This window comes from Rutilus rutilus, assembly GCF_951802725.1.
Source record: "Rutilus rutilus genome assembly, chromosome: 7".
Taxonomy (NCBI): Eukaryota; Metazoa; Chordata; class Actinopteri; order Cypriniformes; family Leuciscidae; genus Rutilus; species Rutilus rutilus.
Genome location: NC_140221.1, coordinates 41,337,425 through 41,362,725, shown reverse-complemented (window position 1 = coordinate 41,362,725; position 25,301 = coordinate 41,337,425). Strand labels below are relative to the sequence as shown.

At 35.0% G+C, this 25,301-nt stretch overlaps 1 protein-coding gene across 1 annotated transcript in view; it reads left to right on the top strand.

Moving 5' to 3' along the window:
• The window catches only part of ppil2 (peptidylprolyl isomerase (cyclophilin)-like 2), a 38,108-nt gene that overhangs the window by 1,968 nt on the left and 10,839 nt on the right, over positions 1-25,301 (top strand). Inside the window, exons 4-12 of the mRNA XM_084415055.1 lie at positions 745-807; positions 1,257-1,308; positions 5,278-5,329; positions 5,464-5,555; positions 6,674-6,763; positions 9,339-9,414; positions 16,947-17,107; positions 19,487-19,562; positions 20,178-20,284. Of these exons, the coding sequence (XP_084271181.1) occupies positions 745-807; positions 1,257-1,308; positions 5,278-5,329; positions 5,464-5,555; positions 6,674-6,763; positions 9,339-9,414; positions 16,947-17,107; positions 19,487-19,562; positions 20,178-20,284 (769 nt within the window). The remainder of the gene's footprint in view (positions 1-744; positions 808-1,256; positions 1,309-5,277; positions 5,330-5,463; positions 5,556-6,673; positions 6,764-9,338; positions 9,415-16,946; positions 17,108-19,486; positions 19,563-20,177; positions 20,285-25,301) is intronic.

Genomic DNA, 25,301 nt, shown 5'->3' with positions numbered 1-25,301 from the left:
TAGGTCTCGTACAATAGATCCTGCTTTCATGACGGCTGATATGGGGTTCAAATAATGCTGTCATTGCCTTTATTTGAGGTAAAGCTGCTGTTTTCCTGAAAAAAAAAGAAAAACCCTGTTAAAGTCGGCATGAAACGGAAGTTGTGATAGTCTTTTCTTCCCGATTGTGACACATATTCGAGTGAAACATCTTGTCGAATAAGAAAATATGAAATGGATTGATTGGATGGTTGGATGGTTGTTGGTTTGCTATTGGTGGATCTCATGTGAGTGACATTTTGTCCCGCTCTTGCGCCAGTAAACATCATCAGAGAAGAGAAGGGCACATTAATAAATAAAAAGATTTAAAAAATGTGCACAGATATATAATTTATAATAAATACTGAAATATTCTGTAAAAATAAGAAATGTCAAAATTGCCAATTTAAAATACTTTTCTCCTGTTCTAGTTTAATATGCAGAGACAACTATGATTTTCTTCAAATTGTGCTTCCAAAACATTGTTCTGTTTGTTGGAGCGGCCTGATGTGTGTGAACTCACAGCTCAAACAAAAAACCTTTTGAGTTTGGGACAGGGCTTCTCATTTGTCCAGTGGAAGATGAGGAGACTGTTCATGAAACTTGCTTGGAAACCATCAGCATGTTTGCGGATCTGTTTGGGGGCTCAGAAATGACACGCAGCAGCTTTAGTATCATGCTATATTTATGAGTTTTTTTAATTTTTGTCTTTTATCCCTCACATAGTTTGTCTCTTCAGCCCTTTGAGTATCCCATGTGCACAGTGGACGGGCTGATTTTTGACCTAATGTGAGTATATCACTCTCGTCAATAGCAAAACGAGTCATTTGTAAATCATTAATTTACTTGCATGTATTAATTATATACTTATTTATAGCACCTTATATTTATCACTACATAGACTACCGTTATAAAGTTTGGGGTGAGAAATTGAGAGCCTACTTTTATTTAGCAAGGACGCATTATATTAAACTGATCAAAAGTGACAGTAAAGACATTTAGATTATGACAAATTATTTTTCTATTTTTGACCTTTCTATTCATTAAAGAATCCTGAAAAACGTATCCAGTCAACCAAATCAGCATGTTAGAATGATGACACTGAAGTCTGAAAGTTCAGCTTTGCTCTCACAGGAATAAATAACTGTTAAAAATATAAAACACGTATAAACGTATAATCTTAAGTGTTGTGATGAGACCAGAAAATGATTAATGTGTTTTCTTTTTGTTTTCTTTAGGAGCATTGTGCCTTGGATTAAGAAGTTTGGTACCAACCCCATAACTGGAGAGGTATTTCAGTTATTCCAACTTATTTATTGTTTATTTGATGCTGACCAATAGACTTTTCAAAGTCTTTGGAGGTGAAATGGTGGTTTCAAGTCCTGCTGGGAAGTTTGTATTTACAAGGTGCGAAGTTGTGGTTACACCTTTATTTTAAGGTGTCATTGTTACAGTGTAATTATATATTTAAGTACTGAGTAATATTAAGCAACTACATGTACTTACTATAGGGTTAGGGTAGGATTAGGGTTTGGTTGAGGGTTAGTTGCATGTAATTATGCATAATTTATTGTTATTACTATGGCAAGTACATGTAACATATGTAACAAAGGACACTGTAAAATAAAGTGTTTCTGAAGTTGTTTACAACGGAATAAGATGGTGGTGTACCTTTTCTTAACTAACTACACAAAAATAAGCAAGGTTTTTAACTCTATACTTCTAGAAAATGAAAAACAAAGACTGTGCACCACTCTCTCTCCGCTCCATCTATAGCTGGTGTGTGGCTGCCGTCGCATCATCCAAGTGGAGGCTGCACACCCGGTGTGGTTGAGGAGAGATTCCCAGATATGATTGTAAAGCACTTTGGGTGTACAGTAATTCATAGGAAATGCACTATATAAACCTAATTCATTCATTCATTCATCGTGGTGGCGTTCATGTGTGTTCAACTCTTAAATACGATCTTTCCGACATGAGTTGAACGCACCATAAGCTCATTATCAAATGTCCTGCATGGATTAAACCACTAGAGGGCGTCAGACTCCATTTGAGGAGAAGCTAAGCGCTTCAGGAAAGACAAAGACTGATGACACCAAGTAAACTGCAACATCATTAACTCCAGATGATGCTATCAGTGCACTTGCACCTTCATCCTAGAGAATCCAAAGCTACAAACCAGAATCTCTGCGTGTTGTAAAGAGCACTGCGGGTAATTCGAGAAGAAGAAACATATTTAGTGGTGTTTCTCGTATTTAGGTAATAAACTTGTAGTTTTGTGTACGATACAGATGTTAATAATACCTAAAACCATGCAATCTTGCGATCTCTCATCTTGAGTAGAGATCTGTAAGTAATTTTTATGCGATCCGTCTTATGATTTTCAACTTGCAGATAACTGCAAGGGCTAAAACCCCCATAGACTTACTGTACGTTGAATTACATACCTGAGCCTCATCTGTGGGCTAGAATATGTTAGAGACTTGTGGCTGTGCTCTTTTAACTTGGCCCAGGAACTAGTGTTGTTATATTTAACTTAAATTGAAACTATTAAAAATAGTTTGCTGTAATTGAAATAAAGCTGAAATAAAAATTAAATAAAAATATTAGGTGAAAAACTTTACCAAAAATAAAACTGAATTAAAAATACATTAATAATACGTTTAACCTAAAGCTTGAAAAACTAATACAATGACAAAAAGCACGTATCAAAATGACCAAAATGAAAATACACAAATGAAAGCTAATTAAAAAAACCTTATGAAAACTATACATTAAAACGAAAAATAAAAACATGACAAGCACATAACAAAATTACTAAAAGGAAAATATAGTAATACTTTAATAGGATAAAAAATATATATTTATTATAAAAAAAACACTGCCAGTAACCACTTAGCAACCACCTCTAAAAACCATTCAACACACAATTTGTGGTACATTTGTAAGAAATTACCAATAAAATGTAACAATAATCATAATTTCATTGCATATTTGCCAAAAGGTAGGTATTTTTTTGCTTTGAGAGTTTAATTTTATATTTTGGAGAATAGTCAAGCTTCAGAAATTCACTTATGTGTCGCTTGCTTGGAGGGAAAATACTCTATTACTGTACCCATCTAGACATTATTATTGGGACTATATGAAGATATTTCACAGGCCTGCTGATGGTGGCTAACAGCGTTCAGTGTGCCAGGAGTGGATGTGTGTGTAAATTGCTGTGTAATCAGTTCACTGGACACACATCGCTGCACTCTTAATTTATGGAATAGGAGTTATAGGGTCTCTGCATGTGCGTGCTGCATGCATTATCAGTTTGCTCTAGCATCAGCCAAAGTTGTGTGAATGTTTACTGAGAGTGTTTTTTTTTTTGGGTGTGATGCAGATGTCCTGTATTTACTTGCTTCAAAATTAATTTTCAGTGTCCATTGAAGCACATGGCTGTCATCTGTAATTCATCTTTACAGCCATGCATCTGAGTGAATGCATGTCTGGACATGCCTCTGTGATTGTGTGTGTGTGTGTGTGTTTCTGTTCCTACACACAGTTTGACTTTGTTATCTGAAGAATTCATGATTGATTTGTCTCGCTAGATGGAGAGGAGGAGAGCGAGTGCTGTGAGTTGATGAGAGGTGACTGTGAAAATGGATTCTGTGTGTGTGTGTTAGAGTGACTTTTACAGAGATCTTCTGGACATGCCAGGACTTGTTCTGTGGTGTAAGCATCATGCTCTCCTGTGCTCTGCTTTACAATTGTGTGTTTAAATGGGTAGTAGTGAGGCATGTGTTATGTTGTATCAGTCCTACATTATTGCATTTTTGAAATGTCTGTGTGTTTGTTAGGCAAGGCAAGTTTATTTATATAGCGCATTTCAGACACAATGGTAATTCAAAGTGCTTTACATAAAATGCATTAAAAAAATAATCATAAAATAATCACAAAAGATGTAAAATCCATTCAGCCAATCTGATTTCAAGTAGTTCTTGCCATTTTTTTGTGTCCAACGTATCCATCACAATCAGTCTGTAGTCTGAGGCGGAGACTCCCAGTGTGTATCACACACCAGCTACTTGGATTTACCAGGGAGGGAGAAATAATCCTGAAGGATTTTGACCTGTCTCAGTCTGATTCACTGTGTCACTGGATCACGGTGTGGTCAGTTTATATGTATCCCGCAGGCAGAACAATCCTCGGTCACAAAGTTTAAACCCCTAGCGACACCAAATAGACTCAACTACGAATGGTTTACATGAATGATAAGCTATATTAGCATTGAAAAATGACACAACCATTCAAAAGTTTGGGGGCAGTTAGATTTTTTTTTATATATATCTTTTGAAAAAAGCCTCTCACCAATGCTGCTTTCATTTAATCAAAAATACAGTAAAAACTGTGAAATAACTGTTTAATACATTAAAATATGTATTCCTGTGATGGCAAAGCTGAATTTTAAGCATCATTACTTAGTCTTCAGTCACACGATTCTTCAGAAATCCTTCTAATGTGCTCATTTGCTGCTTAAGAAATATCAATGTTGACAACAGTTGTGCTGCTTAATATTTTTGGGATCATTTTTTTTTTTTAGGATTCTTTGATGAAAAGAAAGTTTACTAAAGAAACTGAAATCTTGTGTAACGCATTAAATGTCATTACTGTCAGTTTTGATCAATTTAACGTGTCTTCACTGAATAAAAGCATTCATTTCTTATGAAACTAAAAATATAACTGACCCCAAACGTTTGAATGCTGTTGTACGTCACCTTTAAATATCGTTTTACAGTTTTTCTGTATGCTAAAAAAAAAACGAATTAACTAGCTAATTAACTAATTAACTGAAGTCTTTCTTTGCTGTAATCCCACATGAATTTACTTTTTTCTTTTCTCTAAAACCATACTAGATCCACAGCATTGCGTGATGGTGTTTAAAATGAGTGGTATTCAGTTAGTGCTTTGATTTATCATCGCCCAAACACGTCCTACATGAATCGGCCAATTCATGCTAAATAATGAAACACAATTAGACATTCATACAGGGTGTGATTACATTATAATTGAAAACCTTTTCAATTAGGTGTGTCTGAGAGCCAAAGTCTGACAGATATAGTCACAAACTTCCTAACTCTCTCTCTCTCTCTCTCTCTCTCTCTCTCTCTCTCTCTCTCTCTCTCTCTCTCTCTCTCTCTCTCTCTCTCTCTCTCTCTCTCTCTCTCTCTCTCTCTCTCTCTCTCTCTCTCTCTCTCTCTCTCTCTCTCTCTCTAGAAGCTTGAGGCTAAATCCCTCATCAAGCTTAACTTCAGCAAAAACAGTGAAGGTAAATATGTTTGTGTGTGTGTGCGCTCTTTATCCTCTTACCTGACTTGCGTCAACAACAATATGTGCTAATGACGAGATAATGGATTGAAGTCCTCTACAGTGCATATTCTGTCTTTCTCTCCTGTACTTTAGGGAAGTACCACTGTCCTGTGCTCTACACAGTGTTCACAAACAACTCCCACATTGTTACCAACAAAGTCACAGGGAACGTTTTCTCTAATGAGGTAAAACACCCTACATCCGAAATGTTTTAAAGTTCTTTTTGCGTGCAAATTTAAGGGACCATAGTCTACACGTCTGTAGCATTTACTTCTACTTCCAAGTCAACTTGTAATATTTTTCAAGGTTTCTTGAACCCAAAACAGTCATAATTTAGTTTTACCCAAAAATGATTATATAAATATTTCTAAATGTATAGTGTTTAATTAAATAAGTAAAATAATACATTCATATATTAATTTTTGCTGTTCAGTTTCCATGCATGGTGGAAAATGTAGGTATATACTAAAAGTCAAGGAAAATACGGTTGTTCATGCTCTCTTTTAATATCATGCTGACGTTAATAATTTTTAATCAAAGCATTAGCTGTCTTTAAAGGGATACTCCACTTTTTTTGGAAATAGGCTCATTTTACAACTCCCCCAGAGTTAAACAGTTGAGTTTTACCGTTTTCGAATCCATTCAGCCGAACTCCGGGTCTGGCGGTACCACTTTTAGCATAGCTTAGCATAGATCATTGAATCGGACAAGACCATTAGCATCTCTCTCAAAAAAATGACCAAAGAGTTTCAATATTTTTCCTATTTAAAACTTGACTCTTCTGTAGTTACATCGTGTACTAAGACCGACGGAAAATGAAAAGTTGCTATAGTCTACCGAGCTGGGGACTATTTTCAGGCGCTGCATCATATCATTACGCCTGCTGGACTCATGGTACGGCAGCAAAGTTTCTTGATTATTACGCAGGAATGAGAGTATAGTTCCTAGCCATATCAGCCTAGAAAATCGCAACTTTTCATTTTCCGTCGGTCTTAGTACACGATGTAACTACAGAAGAGTCAAGTTTTAAATAGGAAAAATATCGAAACTCTTTGGTCATTTTTTTTGAGAGAGATGCTAATGGTCTTGTCCGATTCAATGATCTATGCTAAGCTATGCTAAAAGTGGTACCGCCAGACCCGGAGTTTGGCTGAATGGATTCGAAAACGGTAAAACTCAACTGTTTAACTCTGGGGGAGTTGTAAAATGAGCCTATTTCCAAAAAAAGTGGAGTATCCCTTTAAACTGTATAAATGTGTACATAATAATTAGTCAAAATCCTATAAATGTGTGTTTTGTTTAGGCAGTAGAGCAGCTCAACATCAAGACAAAGAGTTATAAAGACCTGCTGACGGATGAACCCTTCACCCGCCAGGATCTCATCACACTGCAGGTGACGGACACAGAGAGTGTGTGTTTATGACTGTTAAGTGACGATTAAGCAGTGCCACACGAGTGCTGTTATGTGTGCATGGCTTGTGATTTAATACAGCTTTTCTACACACAAGTTAGTATCAAGCAACTCGCGTTTCGGACAACAATCGCCCAGTTCAATTTTAGTTTGTATGTGGCTGTCTGTGTATCAAAACCCTGTTTTCCGTGTGATTTCATCAAATGTCAGGTTGAAGCCGGTCTACAGTGTTTAACAGCTATCGAGAGAGAGGCAGTCAGGCTGATCCTGATGACTGACAGACACACAGGAATCATTTGCATGCAACAATTATAAATATCTGCTCAGCTAGTATAGTGTTTATTCACATCCCTAATGACATTTTTTATATGTTCAGGTTTCATTTTAAGTTGTTTGTTTTTAGAAATGTTTTGTAGCTTTAATTAATTCTATATAGCTTTAATTAATTTGTAGTTTTAGTAATTTTATTTCAGCTTTTTTAATTACCTAAAACTTAACACTGGTCCTAAAGTTTGTGAAAAACAAACAAACAAACAAACAAAAACACTAAAGCACATATAGTGGATGTTTTGGGGCAAATCATTTTACCGGGATATAAATGTTAGTGCTCACTGTTCCAAAATAGCCACATGTTAACATGAGGTTTGTGTTTTTAAATGAATATTTTAAACTCCTGTCTGACTGACTTGTCTGAATAATATGACTAATGACACCATAAAGCTTGTAAACCTGGTAAGTTTTGCAAGGATTCCAGGAACTAACAGAATAATTCACCCACAGGAATGATAAGTGTAGCATCTCACCACTAAAGGATATTTGGACAGCTTTAAAGCTGAAATAACACACATTTTTGTAAGGACAAATTAATATAAACCCTTTAACAAAAATATGAGCTGCACATTTCTGCTTTGAAACCTTCTGGAATGTATTGCCCCATTGACTTCCTTTGTAAGTGCATTACTGCAAACGCATCCCTCAGATTGTGAGATGTGGCGACTGTCTAAAGTTGTCCATTTGAGTGTAAGAACTTATGTAACCTGGGTCAGATTTCTATCAACAAATCTATACATGGCACTGGCATGTTAGGATCTGTGTAGTAGGTCATGTACACTACCATTCAATAGTTTGGGGTCAGTAAGATGTTTTTTTAAAATACTTTTATTCAGTAGGGATGCATTAAAATGATCAAAAGTGACAGTAAAGACATTTGTAATGTTACAAAAGATTTTTATTTCAAATCAATGCTGTTCCTTTTAACTTTCTATTCATTGAAGAATCCTAGAAAAAAAAAAGCATGCTTTCCACAAAAATATTAAGCATATTAAATATTAAGTTTTCAACATTGATAATAATAAGAAATGTTTCTTGAGCATTAAATCAGCATATTATAATGAATTCTGAAGGATCATGTGACACTGAAGACTGGAGTAATGATGCTGAAAATTCACCTTTGATCACATGAATAAATTACATTTAAAATATATCATATAGATAATATTTTATATTACTGTTTTTGTGTTGCTTTTGATCAAATAAATGCAGTCTTGGCAGGCATAAGAGGCTGTTTTTCAAAAACACCATTTTTACCAACCCCAAATCTTTGAACAGTGTTATATGTTCAGACTTCGCATTGAGTTTTATGTTTGCATTTCCTGTGCATTTTTATGCAATAACGTGGAAATAAAGAATCTGTTAAAATGACTGATTGACAGCCCTTATATAAGTAAAGTAGTCTATGGTATGTCTGTCTTCAGATAGCCAGGGAAACGTGGGTGTGTGTGAAAGAAACTGTGAGCTGAATCAGTGTTTTCTGTGTGTGTGTGCTTGTGAGCTACAGTGTCCAGTATTCATAGAAAGTCCTTGCATGGTTTATTTAGGGTGTTCAGAGAAATAGAAAGGGACTTTGAGTTATTTTGGGGTGAGATTTATTTTAGATTGATGTGGTTCAGAGTGGTAACTTTGGACGTGTCTATCCCTGGAGCTCGAGGCAGGTCAGGTCAGGGAGGTGTCGGCCGGCGTAGTTTTAAGGGTTAAAGAGTTTTTGAGACAGACACAGAGGTTATTTTGGGTGCCCCGTGGGATGGGAAAGCTGGGGGAGTTTTAAAAGGATATGGGGGGGAAAGTATTTGAAAAGAGAGATGGTCGGGAGTGGGAGTTAAGTTGAAATAGCAGGACTGAAATGGGCTGAGGTATAGTTTCACTGTCTGACCTATTTGGAACAGATGCAACTGTTTGGTGGGTCAAGCAAAGAGCAGAGGAGAGAGTGAGAGAGAGAGAGAGTGAGAGATGAGAAGGTCCTGAACTCTCTTTTGTTTGTGTGTGTGTGTGTGTTGCAGCAGACAAGCCCCCGAACTGTCCAGTCAGCAACATTTACACTAAACTGATAAAACACTGCCAAAACAAATTCATTAGAGAGTGTTTACTTGTCTTTCTATTTAGGGAAAAATATGATACGAGTTGTTTTATAACAATTGTGTGTGTATAATGATCTGTGCATAGTTTGTCAGCAAATCTGAAGTTGTCATATAACATCTCATCTTGTCACTTTATTTCCCAGGATCCTACAAATCTGGATAAATTCAATGTCTCCAACTTCTTCCATGTGAAAAACAATATGAAAGTCCTTGACCCTGGTGAGTTCAGTGTTTTGAACGCAGAACAAAATGTTCAGTTCGTTTTGTTTTGAGGATAGCATACTATTCTTCCTCATAGTATGCAGTATATAGTGTTTACTGTGCAAATCCTGCATTGCAGTGTTGTTATTGTTAACCAACACCAAAACTATTACAAATTATTCTTGTTTATTGAGATACAAATATTAGATTTAAAAACTTAATTTAAACCTAAAAAAGATTTAGTCAAATTATTAGTTTTTCATCTAATATTTGTATACTAAATATTATGAAAGTGTTAAAGGGGTGATGAACTGAGAAATCAAAGTTTCCTTGAGCTTTTGACATATAAGAGATCATCATACTATAATAATATCCTGTAAGTTTCAGAACTGAAAACTACCTTGTTAGTCCAATCAGTGGCGGATTTAGCAAATCGGGGGCCCAAGGCGAAGGTAGGCTATGGGCCCCTCCACATCCAATCTTTAAAAGAGAACGAAAAAATATGTAGGCCTACCGACTGAATGGTGGATAGGCAGGTAAAGCTAATCTACGGGGAAGTAAAGGTTAGAGAGGAGAAAAAAACATCCCCTTTAAACCCTGCATAGGCTACACTTCTTTACTCCTAAACAGAAACATGTTACAATGTTTACATGGTACAATATCTGGTAAGCTATGTTTTCTTTTCTTTTTTTTTCTTTTTTTTTTTTTTTTTTTCTTGACAAATTTCACCATTTCGATTCAGTTCTTGTGATTTGATTCAATATTGACTCATTTGGATAAATATTACGTAAAGTTTCACAAGATATGCATTACTTTTTCTCAAGAAAAATAGCCCTATCAGATGGTATAATTTAAGGTTAAAATAAGTAATATAATACACATATTTAGCCAAATACTAATTAAATGGCTTTCCTGAGGTAAATGTTATGTGACGATTGTTCTCCAGCTGTTTTACCTCTTTCCGCGGTTAAAAAACACTTATTGATCGATATTATGAATGAGGAATATACATTTCGGTAAGTTATACTGTATCTTTACTGTATCGCTATAGGAATGTCACATTAAAACGACAAAACGGTATTTATTGTTTGAATTTCGTAATAGAATTGACAGAATCTGAGAGAGCTGAGATTTTTTTCAATATCATGATTCATAAGTAGCGTTAAACTGCTCAGTTTTGTCTGTCGATCTCCGTGTCCTCTGCACGATTTTTCTGTGCGTTGGACGCGGGGTTGGACGTTGTTGTTCCTGATCTGTATAGGTAGCCGTAAAAAAGTTTGTCATCTTTGGCAGCGTTCCCAAATACTCATCAGCGTCTTTTCACTTTTTTCTTTTATTTGAGCCGCTTGGGTAACTTTGAAACTTTACATTTTCGCGTTTAGACTCGTCTTGCTCTGTTTGTGTATTTCCCAGTCCTCCTGTTACTGCGTGTTGTTTATCTTTTGCGCCGCGCACCTTTACAGACTTTTTGCTTTCCTCCCGCTTCCTCCTTTTTTCAGCACCGCTTGGGTAGCTAGCTTCGCTTAATTTTTACTCTGTCACTCACTTCTTTTTCTCTGTCAGTTTTTTGGCACAGCCTTGTCACTTTCGCAGATGCGCAGTAAGTGAGATAATGGAATAGTCCAATGTAGTGAGGCGGGGGCCCCCTCCTGCGACACTAATGATTTGATAACATTTTTCGCAAATGGTGTTTTAGAAATATATATATATTTTTTTTTTTTTAAATTAAGCATTTAATAGGGCATTTTGGGGGCCCCAGCTCGGGGCCCAAGGCAATTGCCGACCTTTGCCTAATGGTAAAGTCCGCCCCTGAGTCCAATAAAAGCTTTTATAGACATCAGGCTCAGCAAACGACTCGTTTTTCAAAGTGGGGAACTATGACGTCAAAGAGGATAAAACACCGCCTCCACAAAAGAAGATCAACGCCTACTTCATCACGGCCTGTTTAGCCCCGCCCACCGATTCGCCCAAACATGCTAAATAACATAGGACGACATGATAATTGCTAAACCGGATCGAGCTACTTCCAAGCAATAAACATGCTGTTTACTAAATATTGTGCAGCGCCTGTTTGTGGAAGAAGACAGTCTGCATAAGCTTCCTTCGGATTCCAGCATGGTTAAACTTTATTAAATCAGTCAATCACAATTTCCCGACACGGATCTGCCAGCAACATGTAAGTAACCATGTGTATTCTAATGCCTGATCTGCGATCAGTGATTTCGGTGTAATTATTCAAGTTCAGATATTTCTCTTAAAATCGTTCAATATTGTTTATGCATCAGTGACTAAACGATCAACTTCACATCATTTCTCGTAGTATTATAAAAATAATCTTTTTTTAAACTGTTATTAAATTATATACAGAAAGCGATCAAAGAACGATCCCTTTCCATTCGCCCAAGCTGTCAATCAAACAGCACAGCGTGAGCCGCGAGAGCTTATCTGGACACTTACCAAACTCGTGATGAAATAATGACACTGTTACACTACACAACGAAGCTCATACCAGTGGCGGATTTAGCAAATCGGGGGCCCAAGGCGAAGGTAGGCTATGGGCCCCTCCACATCCAATCTTTAAAAGAGAACGAAAAAATATGTAGGCCTACCGACTGAATGGTGGATAGGCAGGTAAAGCTAATCTACGGGGAAGTAAAGGTTAGAGAGGAGAAAAAAACATCCCCTTTAAACCCTGCATAGGCTACACTTCTTTACTCCTAAACAGAAACATGTTACAATGTTTACATGGTACAATATCTGGTAAGCTATGTTTTCTTTTCTTTTTTTTTCTTTTTTTTTTTTTTTTTTTCTTGACAAATTTCACCATTTCGATTCAGTTCTTGTGATTTGATTCAATATTGACTCATTTGGATAAATATTACGTAAAGTTTCACAAGATATGCATTACTTTTTCTCAAGAAAAATAGCCCTATCAGATGGTATAATTTAAGGTTAAAATAAGTAATATAATACACATATTTAGCCAAATACTAATTAAATGGCTTTCCTGAGGTAAATGTTATGTGACGATTGTTCTCCAGCTGTTTTACCTCTTTCCGCGGTTAAAAAACACTTATTGATCGATATTATGAATGAGGAATATACATTTCGGTAAGTTATACTGTATCTTTACTGTATCGCTATAGGAATGTCACATTAAAACGACAAAACGGTATTTATTGTTTGAATTTCGTAATAGAATTGACAGAATCTGAGAAAGCTGAGATTTTTTTCAATATCATGATTCATAAGTAGCGTTAAACTGCTCAGTTTTGTCTGTCGATCTCCGTGTCCTCTGCACGATTTTTCTGTGCGTTGGACGCGGGGTTGGACGTTGTTGTTCCTGATCTGTATAGGTAGCCGTAAAAAAGTTTGTCATCTTTGGCAGCGTTCCCAAATACTCATCAGCGTCTTTTCACTTTTTTCTTTTATTTGAGCCGCTTGGGTAACTTTGAAACTTTACATTTTCGCGTTTAGACTCGTCTTGCTCTGTTTGTGTATTTCCCAGTCCTCCTGTTACTGCGTGTTGTTTATCTTTTGCGCCGCGCACCTTTACAGACTTTTTGCTTTCCTCCCGCTTCCTCCTTTTTTCAGCACCGCTTGGGTAGCTAGCTTCGCTTAATTTTTACTCTGTCACTCACTTCTTTTTCTCTGTCAGTTTTTTGGCACAGCCTTGTCACTTTCGCAGATGCGCAGTAAGTGAGATAATGGAATAGTCCAATGTAGTGAGGCGGGGGCCCCCTCCTGCGACACTAATGATTTGATAACATTTTTCGCAAATGGTGTTTTAGAAATATATATATATATTTTTTTTTTTAAATTAAGCATTTAATAGGGCATTTTGGGGGCCCCAGCTCGGGGCCCAAGGCAATTGCCGACCTTTGCCTAATGGTAAAGTCCGCCCCTGGCTCATACTGTGTACTCACATCGTGTTTGCATTGTGATTTGGTGTAAGCATTTGTGAGAGTGCAAAAATTGCGTTGCAATGATAAGATCTTTATTCACGCGATCAACAGACTGTCTGTCATCTGCTCAGTCAGTGCTCGTCATGCTGCAACCTTTCATGTGATGGAATGGAATAGATTTAAATATAATGTTTTAAACTATACTTTTCACGATTTGTTAATCTCGATAGCTGTAATAGTAAAAACGTAGTAAAAGTTTTCGAGAGAGTTCCTGTAATACTAGCTATTTCATATGCAAGCATGTCAGCCAATCACAGCAGTGGGCGTTTGCACTGCAGTCTCACAGCAGACACGCCCCTTAAAACAGAGCGTTCAAATCTGAGGCAGAAATCAGGCTTGGAAAAATGGCTTTTATTTATAAATTATGACAATTTTTGATGTAAAAATCATACTAACATTATAAGGGCACCCCAGGCAACATTATAAAATAATAAAACAATCCAGTTCATGACCCCTTTAAAATGACTAAAACTGAAATAAAATAAATGAAAGCTAAATAGAAATAAGACTAATAAAAATGACAGAATTACACAACAAAACTTAAAACCCCTAATTAAAATGACAAAAAGAAGCTAATTCAAAACATTAATTAATACTATAATAACACTGATATGCAGTTTACAACAGAGCACACTTTTCTGGCGACTGCATTCCACAATAACACAGATTGCAAAATTAATAATTGAAGAAAAAAAACCCCCTCACTTACAGTTAGTTAGACTTAACCCGTGAGAGTTGAATAATTTAGCTCCGGGCTCAGGTGTGCTATTTTCACATTACATTTAGTTATGTAGGCATATTACTTGCATTAGCCCAGCCGTGATGATTTAAGGAAATTAATTGGTTAACGAGCTAGAACTTGGTGCAATTCGTTATGGATTCACATTGCGCAATGAATTCACTAAAGGGAGTGTATTTGTCAAATGATGTGAATTCATTTGAATCCCTGAACATGACATGCGCAAAAGGCCATGAAGATACCCATCGTGACAGGAATGCAAGATAATGTGTGTGTGTATGTCATCACAGACTGTAATCGCTGACCGGCGGTCTTAGATTAGCCGGAGAGATCCATATTTCTGACAGCACTGCAACACTGTCTGCGCTGCTGTTATAGCGGATCTCATGATGTGTGGCTGGTTTACTCTGTTTAGCTTAGACTTTTCAATCTCAAGAACCCCCAGAAAATCAGTTTTTACTGTAGGGTCCTTCTTTGAAACGTCCTCAGATGACTGGATGGTAGCACTTTATTGAATCCTGTATAATGCATTATAATATTCTTTATGCATTAAAATGGTATTTCATAATGTCATATAATACACTATTTCTTTTTTATAATTGGAACCACAGTTATATATGTGTGTGTGTATTATATGTATGTGTATATATATATATATATATTTATATTTTATGTACAGTACCAGTCAAAAGTTTGGAAACACTACTATTTTTAATGCTTTTGAAAGAAGTCTCTTATGCTCATCAAGCCTGCAGTAAAAAAAAAAAAAAAAAACAGTAATATTATGAAATATTATTACAATTTAAAATAATGGTTCTCTTTTTTAATATACTTTAAAATGTAATTTATTTTTGTGATGCAAAGCTGAATTTTCATCAGCAAGTACTCCAGTCTTTGGTGTCTTATGATCCTTCAGAAATCATTCTAATATGATGATTTATGATCAATGTTGGAAACAGTTGTGCTGCTTAATATTTTTTTATAACCTGAGATACTTTTTTCAGGATTATTTGATGAATAAAAAGTTTAAAAGAACTGTATTTATTTAGAATAGAAATCTTTTGTAACAATATACACTACCGTTCAAAAGTTTGGGAACAATAATTTTTTTTTTTAAAGAAATTAGTACTTTAATTCAACAAGAATGTGTTAAATTGATAAAAGGTGATGGTAACGATTTATATTGTTAGAAATGTTTTTATTTTGAATAAATGCTGTTTTTATGAATAAATGCTGTTAACGTTTTACTCATCAATGAATCCTGAAAAAAGTATTCCAAAAAAATATATTAAACAGCACAACTGTTTCCATCATTGATAATAACTGAGTATCAAATTATCATATTAGAATGATTTCTGAAGGATCATAAGACACCAAAGACTGGAGTACTTGCTGATGAAAATTCAGCTTTGCATCACAAAAATAAATTACATTTTAAAGTATATTAAAAAAGAGAACCATTATTTTAAATTGTAATAATATTTCATAATATTACGTTTTTTTTTTTTTTTTTTAACTGCAGGCTTGATGAGCATAAGAGACTTCTTGCAAAAGCATTAAAAATAGTAGTGTTTCCAAACTTTTGACTGGTACTGTATATAGTACATTATATTAAGTCAAGTCACCTTTATTTATATAGTACTTTTTACAATACAGATTGTTTCAAAGCAGCTTTACAGTGATAATAGGAAATTAATGCAACAGAGATGGTTTTGGCTGTACAGCAGCTCTAGAAGAAAGTCGGTGTCCAGCTTAAGTAAGTTTTTAACCTTTTTAGTTAACTGTGATTTGTATATGTACATTTCTGAAATGCATAACTTAAGACAGTTACCTCTGATAATAGATCACTCTGAATTGTAATTGTGGACACATGCATTTTCTGTAAAGCTGCTTTGAAACGATGTGTATTGTGAAAAGCACTATACAAATACAAAACTTGAACTTGAAATTGAACTTGGGGCCAACTGAAAGCAGAAAACTTTGAATGCATTCTGGCTGTTCATTTACACGACAGGCGTTTTGGTGGCCTGAGAACGCAAACTTAGGTTTCAAAGTACATGTTTTTGAAAACCGGTTTTGAAAGCCATACCGTTATCTCTTCAAAAACGTGAATCTGTGAAAACAATGATAACATGCACATGTATTACGTGTTTAATCTATAGGCATGCATTATTACCCACCTCTTTATAATTACAAGCTTAAAGAGTTTGATGCATTTGTAATTGGTTGATGCATTTTATGCAGTTCAAAGTCTCTTGTACTCGCCACAGCATTTTTTTGGGTTACAAATAATTTTACAATAAAATTTACCAAAAAATATTACAATTTAAAATAATTGTCTTCTGTTTGAATGTATTATATATAATAAATTATTCCTTTGATGGCAAAGCTGAATTTTCAGCATCATTACTGATTCTTCAGAAATCATTCTATTATGCTAATTTGATAAATAGAAAGTTCAAAAGAACAGCATTTATTTAAAATGGAAATATTTAGTTTTTACTGTAGCTTTTGATCAATTACAGTAAATATGTCCTTGCTGAATAAAATAATAAAAAATTTCCCCCCAAAATCTTTTTCAACCATTTATATATATATATATATATATATATATACACACATATATATATATATATATATATATATATATATATATATATATATATATATATATATATATATATATATATATATATATATATATACACATATATATATATATATATATATGCACACAAAGGCTTCAGATAAAAGGTAATCATACCAAGTGTTTTTGTGAATCTGATGACTTGTATTGTGGAGATGTCACTTTTATGAGCCCCTGTCCATTTGTCGTTCCCCTACAGATGAAGAGAAAGCCAAACTGGAACCGGGATACCATCTGAAAACCACAAACCTGGAGACGCGAGAAACCCTGGCGGAGCTCTATAGGGACTATAAAGGAGATCAGCTGTTGGCCTCCACTATGAAAGAGCCAGAAACCAAAAAAACAGACAAGTTCAATGCTGTGAGTGTTTTAAGAGATTGCCTTTCTAGCTATAGTCGATGGCAGATTCTTCGCTCTCCTCTTTGTCTTCACCGTTTTGTTTCTTTTTTCTTTTTGTCGTCATTTTGGAGATGCAAAAATCATTGATAATAATAAGAAATGTTTCTTGAGAATCAAATCAGCATATTAGAAGGATTTCAGAAGGATCATGTGACATGTTAATGATGCTGAAAATTCCGATCACAGGAATAAATTACATTACAATATATTCAAACAGAAATCATTAAAAATTTTAATAATATTTCACAATATTACTGTTTTTACTATATTTCTCATCACTTAAATGCAGCCTTGGTTTGCATTAGAGGTTTCTTTCAAAACCATAAAAAATCTTACCAAAGCCTTACTTTTAGTGCAATAATTGTAATTGGTAATAATGGGTCCTAACGAGATCTCCTGCGAGGAGTTTGAGGTCAGATAAAGCAGTTTAGTGCAGCGCTGTTTGGGTCACGGTGACGTTTCTTGACGTCTCTGTCTGTGTGTGTGTGTGTGTGTGTGTGTACGTGCATGTAAAAGTGTCTGTGCATTACGAGGTGATTTGCCTCTCAGACTCTACCACCATCACACAGCAACTGGAGCAGAAGAAAACGCCTCGCAGGATCCTCAACCGACCACACACACACTCAGAGCAAGAATCTCAAGAAGTTCCTCTGAATGTCATGTCAATTCTTTCTAAAATTATCACACCAATTACTCACTTCTTGCGTAATGACCCCACCGCACCAATACCTGGTATATAAATCATGAGCATTTTTTTTTTTGCTCACTTGCTCTGCGGTGGTTCTGAGTGTGTTTGTGGCCGTGTCTCAAGCCTTCTTTTAGTCCAGGTTGGAGTGTGTCTGCCCTGTGCTTTCAGCTATATAAGCTTTTCTTGCTCAGCCCATTCACAGAGTGTAATTGGCTCAACTTTTGGCATGAATGCCAGTCTATTTCAGCCCTAGCTGTGCTGGATTGGTATTGTGACGCTGAAATAGACTGGCATTCAAGCCCACTCTCCTACTGATTTAGCTTTGCTATTTCTACACCATACTAGGGCAACTATAATATCCCAAATAACTGTTTTCAACAAAATGTGCTAGATTTCAAATTTAAACAAAAATGCATTACTCACTGAGCACCGTTTATGCTACAGAAATTAATAATGTTATAATATGAGAATATAATGTGACTTGTTGTAAAGAGTTGAGTGTAAAGTGATCTGACTTTTATATTTAAACTACACGAGTCAGTGAGAAACCACCTAGCAACCACCCAGAACACCTTAGCAACTGTATAGCAATATGCTAATAGCAATAGCATTGAGGAGGTAATTTTTTATTCAGGAAATGTAAAAATCTAGTTAGTTTATTTGTATAGCACATTTAAAAACAACTCGAGTTGACCAAAGTGTTTTCCATTACAACAACATTTTAATTGCATAAATAACAAAAATACAAAAACCAAACCAAAAAAAACAAGACAGTAAAACAAGGTGCTATCAATTGCTAGCTCAACCAAATCCCTGGGCAAGTAAGTGCGCCCTCAGATGTGATTTTTTTTTTTTTAAATATTAATTATATTTATGAATATAACCTATTAAATTATTCTTTTTTTTTTACTAAATATTATTATTCAGTAAGGATACATTCAATTGATCAAAAAAGAGAGTAAAGGCTTGCAGATAACTGCTGTTGTTCTCAAATGTCTCTAAAAAATATATCAATAAACAACTGTTTTAAACATTGATAATAATGGGAAAGATCATGACACTGAAGACTATGATGCTGAAAATTCAGCTTTGCTGTCACAGAAATATAAATTACATTTTAAAATATAATATATTTAAGTTATTTTAAATAGTAAAACTTAATAATATTTCTGTTTCTTACTGTATTTTTGGTCAAATAAATGCAGACTTGGAGGCCATAAGAGACTTCTTTCAAAAAATCTTACCGACCCCAAACTTCTGAGTGGTAGCTTTAGTTTATCACTTTAAATTCATTCTGTTGAATACCGAAAATTTTAATTTGTAGAGAAAAGCCTATTTTTAACTATTATTTTCAGAGTAGCGAGTCAGCTGTGAACACAGACCTGTTGAGAACACACATCTGCTGCACATAAACATCAACACATCCAAACACACCTGACTCGCCCCACAGGAATCAATGAACATATCCTCCTGTCTGTCTGTCTTCAGAATGAATTGGTGATAAAACACTATTATTAAGTGTGATTAGGAGGTGTAAGAGGGATGTCATGCATGTGAAGATCATTTAGTCGTTTCGGATGGAGGTGTTAGGGCTTATTTTGTCTTATCTAGATTGTCTTATCTGTAAACCATGTCTGTCTCTCTTCTTTCAGGCTCACTATTCCACTGGAAGAGTGTCTGCCTCCTTCACATCTACAGCTATGGCTCCAGCCACCACCCATGAAGCAGGTAATGGAGATTAAACATGTTTTTTCTGCTTACTCATACCAAACTAATCTGATAGGAACAGACCATTTTTGTTTGAAATGCATCAGCTGGTTCATGGCTCATGGTTGATTCTAATCAGTAGTCACAAGCTTCCCTTTAGTCTTCTCATGGTTCCTTCTCTTTGTTACTGTCCTATTTGAGCCAATTACTGATTCTGATCGACTCCATTAAGCTATGTTGCTGGTAATGGTAATGCCCACAGTCACTTTGGGTAGAAGAGTCTTCTAAATGTGCAAATGTAAATGTCATCATGACTGGTGATGCACACAACAAATGACATAATTTCCCTTTTTGTTTATGCTGGGAAGTTGCTGCATGCATTTCATAACATTGCATCATTGCAAAACCTGAAACTCCTGCCAAGTATTAGTTCTGGTTTGTTATTTATACTCATTTTCGAGTGAGTCTGGCTTCAGTATACCTCAGGAAACCATCTGGCAGCTGTCAAATCGGTCCTGCAAACCTGTTCATTCTCTTTCAGATTAGTTTAAGGCTATTATGATACAGAAATGTTGTCAATACCGTCTGCAGCAGAGTCATTCATAAATGTAAAGAATGAAATCTTTGTGTTTTCAGATGCTATTGCAGACGATGCCGTTCGCTACCAGTACGTCAAGAAGAAAGGCTATGTCCGCCTACACACAAACAAAGGAGACCTGAATGTGGAGTTACACTGTGATAAGGTAACTCTATGTGAAATGGTCGGACACTATTAAACCTTGGTTGTGCATGGGGTGGATTTAAACTTTTCCTGCATTGAGTCCAAGCAGAACTGTGCAAGATCTCTTTTCAGACGTGTTGTATTTCTGTAAACATTGTTTTGCTTGTCCGTCCTCATTTGTGTTCATCATTTGAATAAGATTTTCCTGGCTGTGTTTGCCACCTTGTTTGCTGTCACACTTAATCAGAGCAAGGCCAGGGCTGACTAATTACAGAGTGAAGGAATGAGAAAAGAATTACACAGTGTGTGACGCCCAAACAACTCTGCTTGTAAACAGTGGTCCACTTTTGGACACTTAAGTCACACTTAAAAAATGTCTGAATTTCAATGCTTTAGATACAAAATACCAAAGCAAGCAGCATCTCCAAACAACTAACTTGACATTTCTGTGCTACTTTTTTTTTCCAATTATTTTTACCCAGTTGGTCTCAAGGTTACACAGGTGTCCTAGCAGATTAACCCCATGTAGTTTATCATATCAAAAATAAACATGCTAACATGTTCCACCAAGTTTGGTAGTAAATATTTACTACCGTTCAAAAGTTTGGGATCAATACGATTTTAAAAGGAATGCTTTTGTTCAAATTTAAATTTAAAATCAAATTTGACATTTATAAAAATTCTAATCCAAATAAATTATGTTCTTTTGAATTTTCTATTTAAAAAAATCATGAAGAAAAAAAAAACTCAGAACTAAATTACTATTTAAAATATATTGAAAAAAAAAGAGCAAATAATTATTTTCAATTGGATTAATATTTTAAAGCATTACCATTTTATTGTATTTCTGATCAAGTAAGTTCAGTCTCGGTTAGCACAAGAGACTTTAACATTGAAAAATATTAACATTAAAAACTTTTGAAATCTTAGTTTTGAAATTTTAATTTATTTTACATTTTGAAACCTAACAAACTTTATGAACTGATTTGGTTGAAAAATGTGCTTGTTTTTTTATATTTTGTTTGGATTGTATTTTGTAAATACACATTTTTGACTGGCTTAAAGGTGCAGAATTTTGGCAAAATCTTTCTATTAGTCTGCAGGAAATTTCCTATAGACCTTATGCGACAGAGAAACAAGCGCGCAGACATCTTTAGAATATTGTCTATGAACTTCCGTTTTTGCGGGCGCTCTGTATATCTCTATGGCATCGCTGTCGAGGAGTAATTAGCTGGTAAAGTGGATTTACTTATTGCAAAGTTAACAAAAGTTACAGCCGTAAAGTTAACAAAAGGGGCGGGGCTACATAAGGTACATATAGAGGCCTGGTTTCACAGACAGGGCTTAGATTAAGTCAGGATGAGGCCTTAGTTCAATTAACATTTAAGTAGCTTTTATAAACATGCCTTAGAAGAAACATTACTGGTGTGAATATTGAGACAAAACAATGGCAGTGACATATTTTAAGATCTGTCAGTGCAAGTTGCTTTCCGTTAAAATGGCTCAAACATGCATTTTAGTCTGGGACTAGGCTGAAGCCTTGTCTGTGAAACCAGGGGGAAACAATTAAACTCCAATTTAGACTAACTGCAGACAAAGAATACAGACTGGTCCCGATATTTATAGATTGAGCAGGGGTGTATGTAGTTTACAGGCCATCTTGTCTTTACATAATATATAATTCATCCATTCAGAGTGTCACACTGCATTTGCTGACCTATATAGGTCGACTCACTCTATTTTTCTATTTCTCATTTTTATGTTGTCTTGTTTTCCTTGCTCTGTTTTTGCTGTCAGATTCTATTCTTTATTCTTTGTGTCCGTTTCTAATGTGTTTTCTCTCTCTACTCATTTCTTTTCCTTGATGTGCTCTGTATTCCACTGAGCTTGTAAAATCATCCCTGCCATAAAACACTTCCTCTGAAAAATTGTGTTGGTTGTGGCCTTGTGCTGGCAGATAGTTCTCTCTCCTCAGCGTCCCTGTTCTGATTTATGTGAGAGCGTGTGCCAGGCTCTCACTCCTGGGGTCAAAGCTGCTCATGAATCACTTTATATCTATCATTTAGTGTTTTCACTTTAATATGGTACAGAGAAACTGGTGAGCTTGGTCTTTACTGACTTTAATTACATACATAAGATTCTGTACATTTAAATCACTTCACATTTTTTTTTGCATTTTAGCACTTTTATATCACTTTACTTGAACGCTTTGGCTCAGTCTTGCACAAAAGAAGCAGATTCATTAAAGGGATAGTTCAAAAAAATTCAAATTCTGTCATCATTTGGAACACAAGTTGTTCCAAACCTGTATTCATTTCTTTCTTCTGCTGAACAGATTTTGAAGAATGTCGATAAGCAAACAGTTGATGGACCCCATTGACTTCTATAGTATTTTTTTTTTTGGTTACCCATATTCTTCCAAATATCTTCTTTTGTGTTCAGCAGAAGAAACTCATAACAGTTTGGAAGCACCTGAGGGCGAGTAAATGATGACACAATTTTCATTTTTGGGTGAACTATCTCTTTAAGCCTTCACAAGGCCACATGATAAAAGACCTAATTTGGTTTGAAAATTCCTTGAATTTTAGATTTACACGTAACTAAAGTTTAGGGAAAAGGGAACACATTGTGCAGAATAAGACACACCCTTTAGAAGCGCGTGTGTGTGTGTGTCAGTGTGACTTGGGAACCAAGGTAAACACTGCCTAATGGACACAGAAACAGCATTGCATGGTCCTCATAGTCCTAGTATTTTCATTGGTTGTGTGCTTGTCAAATCAGGATAAAGAGAAGAGGTCACATTGATAAGAAAATTACCCTCCGTTTTCTTTCTTCCTCTCCTCTCCTCCCTCCCTCCCTCTTGCATTTGCTTGCATTCGTGACGATTCTGTTTGTGGTGCAATGTTTACAAAGTATACAGTGGCCTTTTTTGACTGTAACACTGAATCTTATGAAATCTTATGAAATCTTAAGACAAATGTCAAGATCAAACGTAATGATGTTCACATTTCACTCCTAAACAAAACAGAATTCAAAACAGAATTGCAAAAAAAAAAAATTAAACCTTCAAAAAGGTGCATTTAAAAACATTAAGTTATTTTGCTTTTAATAACATTTAAGACAATCGTTAATGTATTACTGTTAGAAATACAATAATGACTTAATACTGTGACTTCCTAAAATGAAACAAACAATACCATATGTAGCCTATATACACATTAGTTTAAGTAATATTTATTTACTTATTTTGCATTACTGTAATATGAATGTTTTTTTTGGGGGGGGGGGGGTTATGAGCATTTTGAGGTAAATGTGGATATTTTATTTTTTTTATTTTATTAAGTCAATGCAGAAAATCGTAATGGTCTAAAGTAGGCTTTATTTATGTAATCAAAATACGATTTCTTATTTTCATTTTGATTTGCCTATATGCAAATGCCCTCTTGTCAAGGATGTACATTTTACAGCATTTCTTTTTCTTTTAGTGGCATTTAGATTGGAATGTGGTTGTGGCCAGTTATGCAACAATGTCAAGTCTAGATGGAGCAGATGATTGAGATCAAGCTTGACAACTTTATTTTTGTAGCTGTTTTGTGTGTCTGTGTGCTTTTCATGCATGAGTGTGAGACATTGAAATCTTGACTCTTTTGAAGTCCTGAGATGCTTGACTATGGAAGCTTGTTTCCGCCACACAATAAAACATTTAAAAAGTATTTTTTTAAATTAATTTTAACTTTTTTTTTTCCTCGCAATTTACTTTTTCTCAGAATTGCATGATATAAACTCGCAATTGTGAGTCAGTGTTTTTTTTTTGTTTTTTTTGTCCTCAGAATTGGACTTTAAAACACGCGATTTCAAGTTTATATCCCGCAATTCTGAGAAAAAAAGATCAGAATTGCAAGATGTAAAGTCGCAATTGCGAAAAAAAAGTCTAGAATATGGCGCAATTACTTTTTTTATATAAATTTTTCATGATTCAGTGGCGAAAACAAGTTTCCATACTTGACCTCCTCTCAGGGTAACTTATAAAACTTTAATGTGGAAATTGCTTCTGCATCTCCCAATGTCTTTCCTGAGCACAACATCAGTTTAGTGACTCTCTGAGGTTTTATTTGAGGAGAGGGATGTCTGATCGCCATAGAAACGAACAAATAAACATTACACAGTGAGATAGGAACCAGCTCCTTAAACTTTCAGTGCTATGTTTTATATGTCTTATAAGCAAGCCTTTCTCTTCCTGAATAACGTAGCAGATTTAAAATACATTCAAAGCTGGCAGATGTATCGCAAACAAAACCTAAGTGTTTATTGGCCTTTTTATCCCACAGACGGCCCTTTTGGTAGCACACATGGGATTTGAGAGGCTTGTATAAAAATCATTAAGACATCATCTGAAGTTACAGTGGACACTTCCTGTAATATTCATAAGTGATTTAATGTTGCCAACTGCAGTTTCAGTAATGTGAATGTTTTGCAGTCCTGTTTAATTTGGTTGAATTTCATGAAGAAATATAATACGTTTCACCACAAATATCATAAGAAAAAATAAGTTATATTTTGCATGAAGAAAATTAAGCCTGTTTTAATATCATTAAGATCTTAGATTGTTGATTTATTTTCATGATAATTAAGCGTTTTCTGTAATATAATAAAGAAAATCCTCCTGCCCAGACATTTCTTTATTTTATTTAGTGCAATACATTTTTCCATGATGTATAAATATTTTAATATTTAATAATTATTTTTAAATAATTCTTGAATTACAGTAATTACAGGTTGTTTTTGTTTGTTTTGTTTATAAACAAAATGGGGTCAAATGTGCTTAATGTCACAATGAAAAAAATCCAAATTGTCCAACATAGATTTCTCTTTTTATTTTAAACTTCTAATTTATTTTAATATTTTGTAATTAAATTAATTTTGGGGTTAAACATTAAACTGGACGTGCTCTTGACCGATTTCATTAGATTCACCCACTGTAAGAGCTTTTTACTTTTACTTTTTTCCTAGTTCCTATAGATTCAGTGGGTTCATCTTCG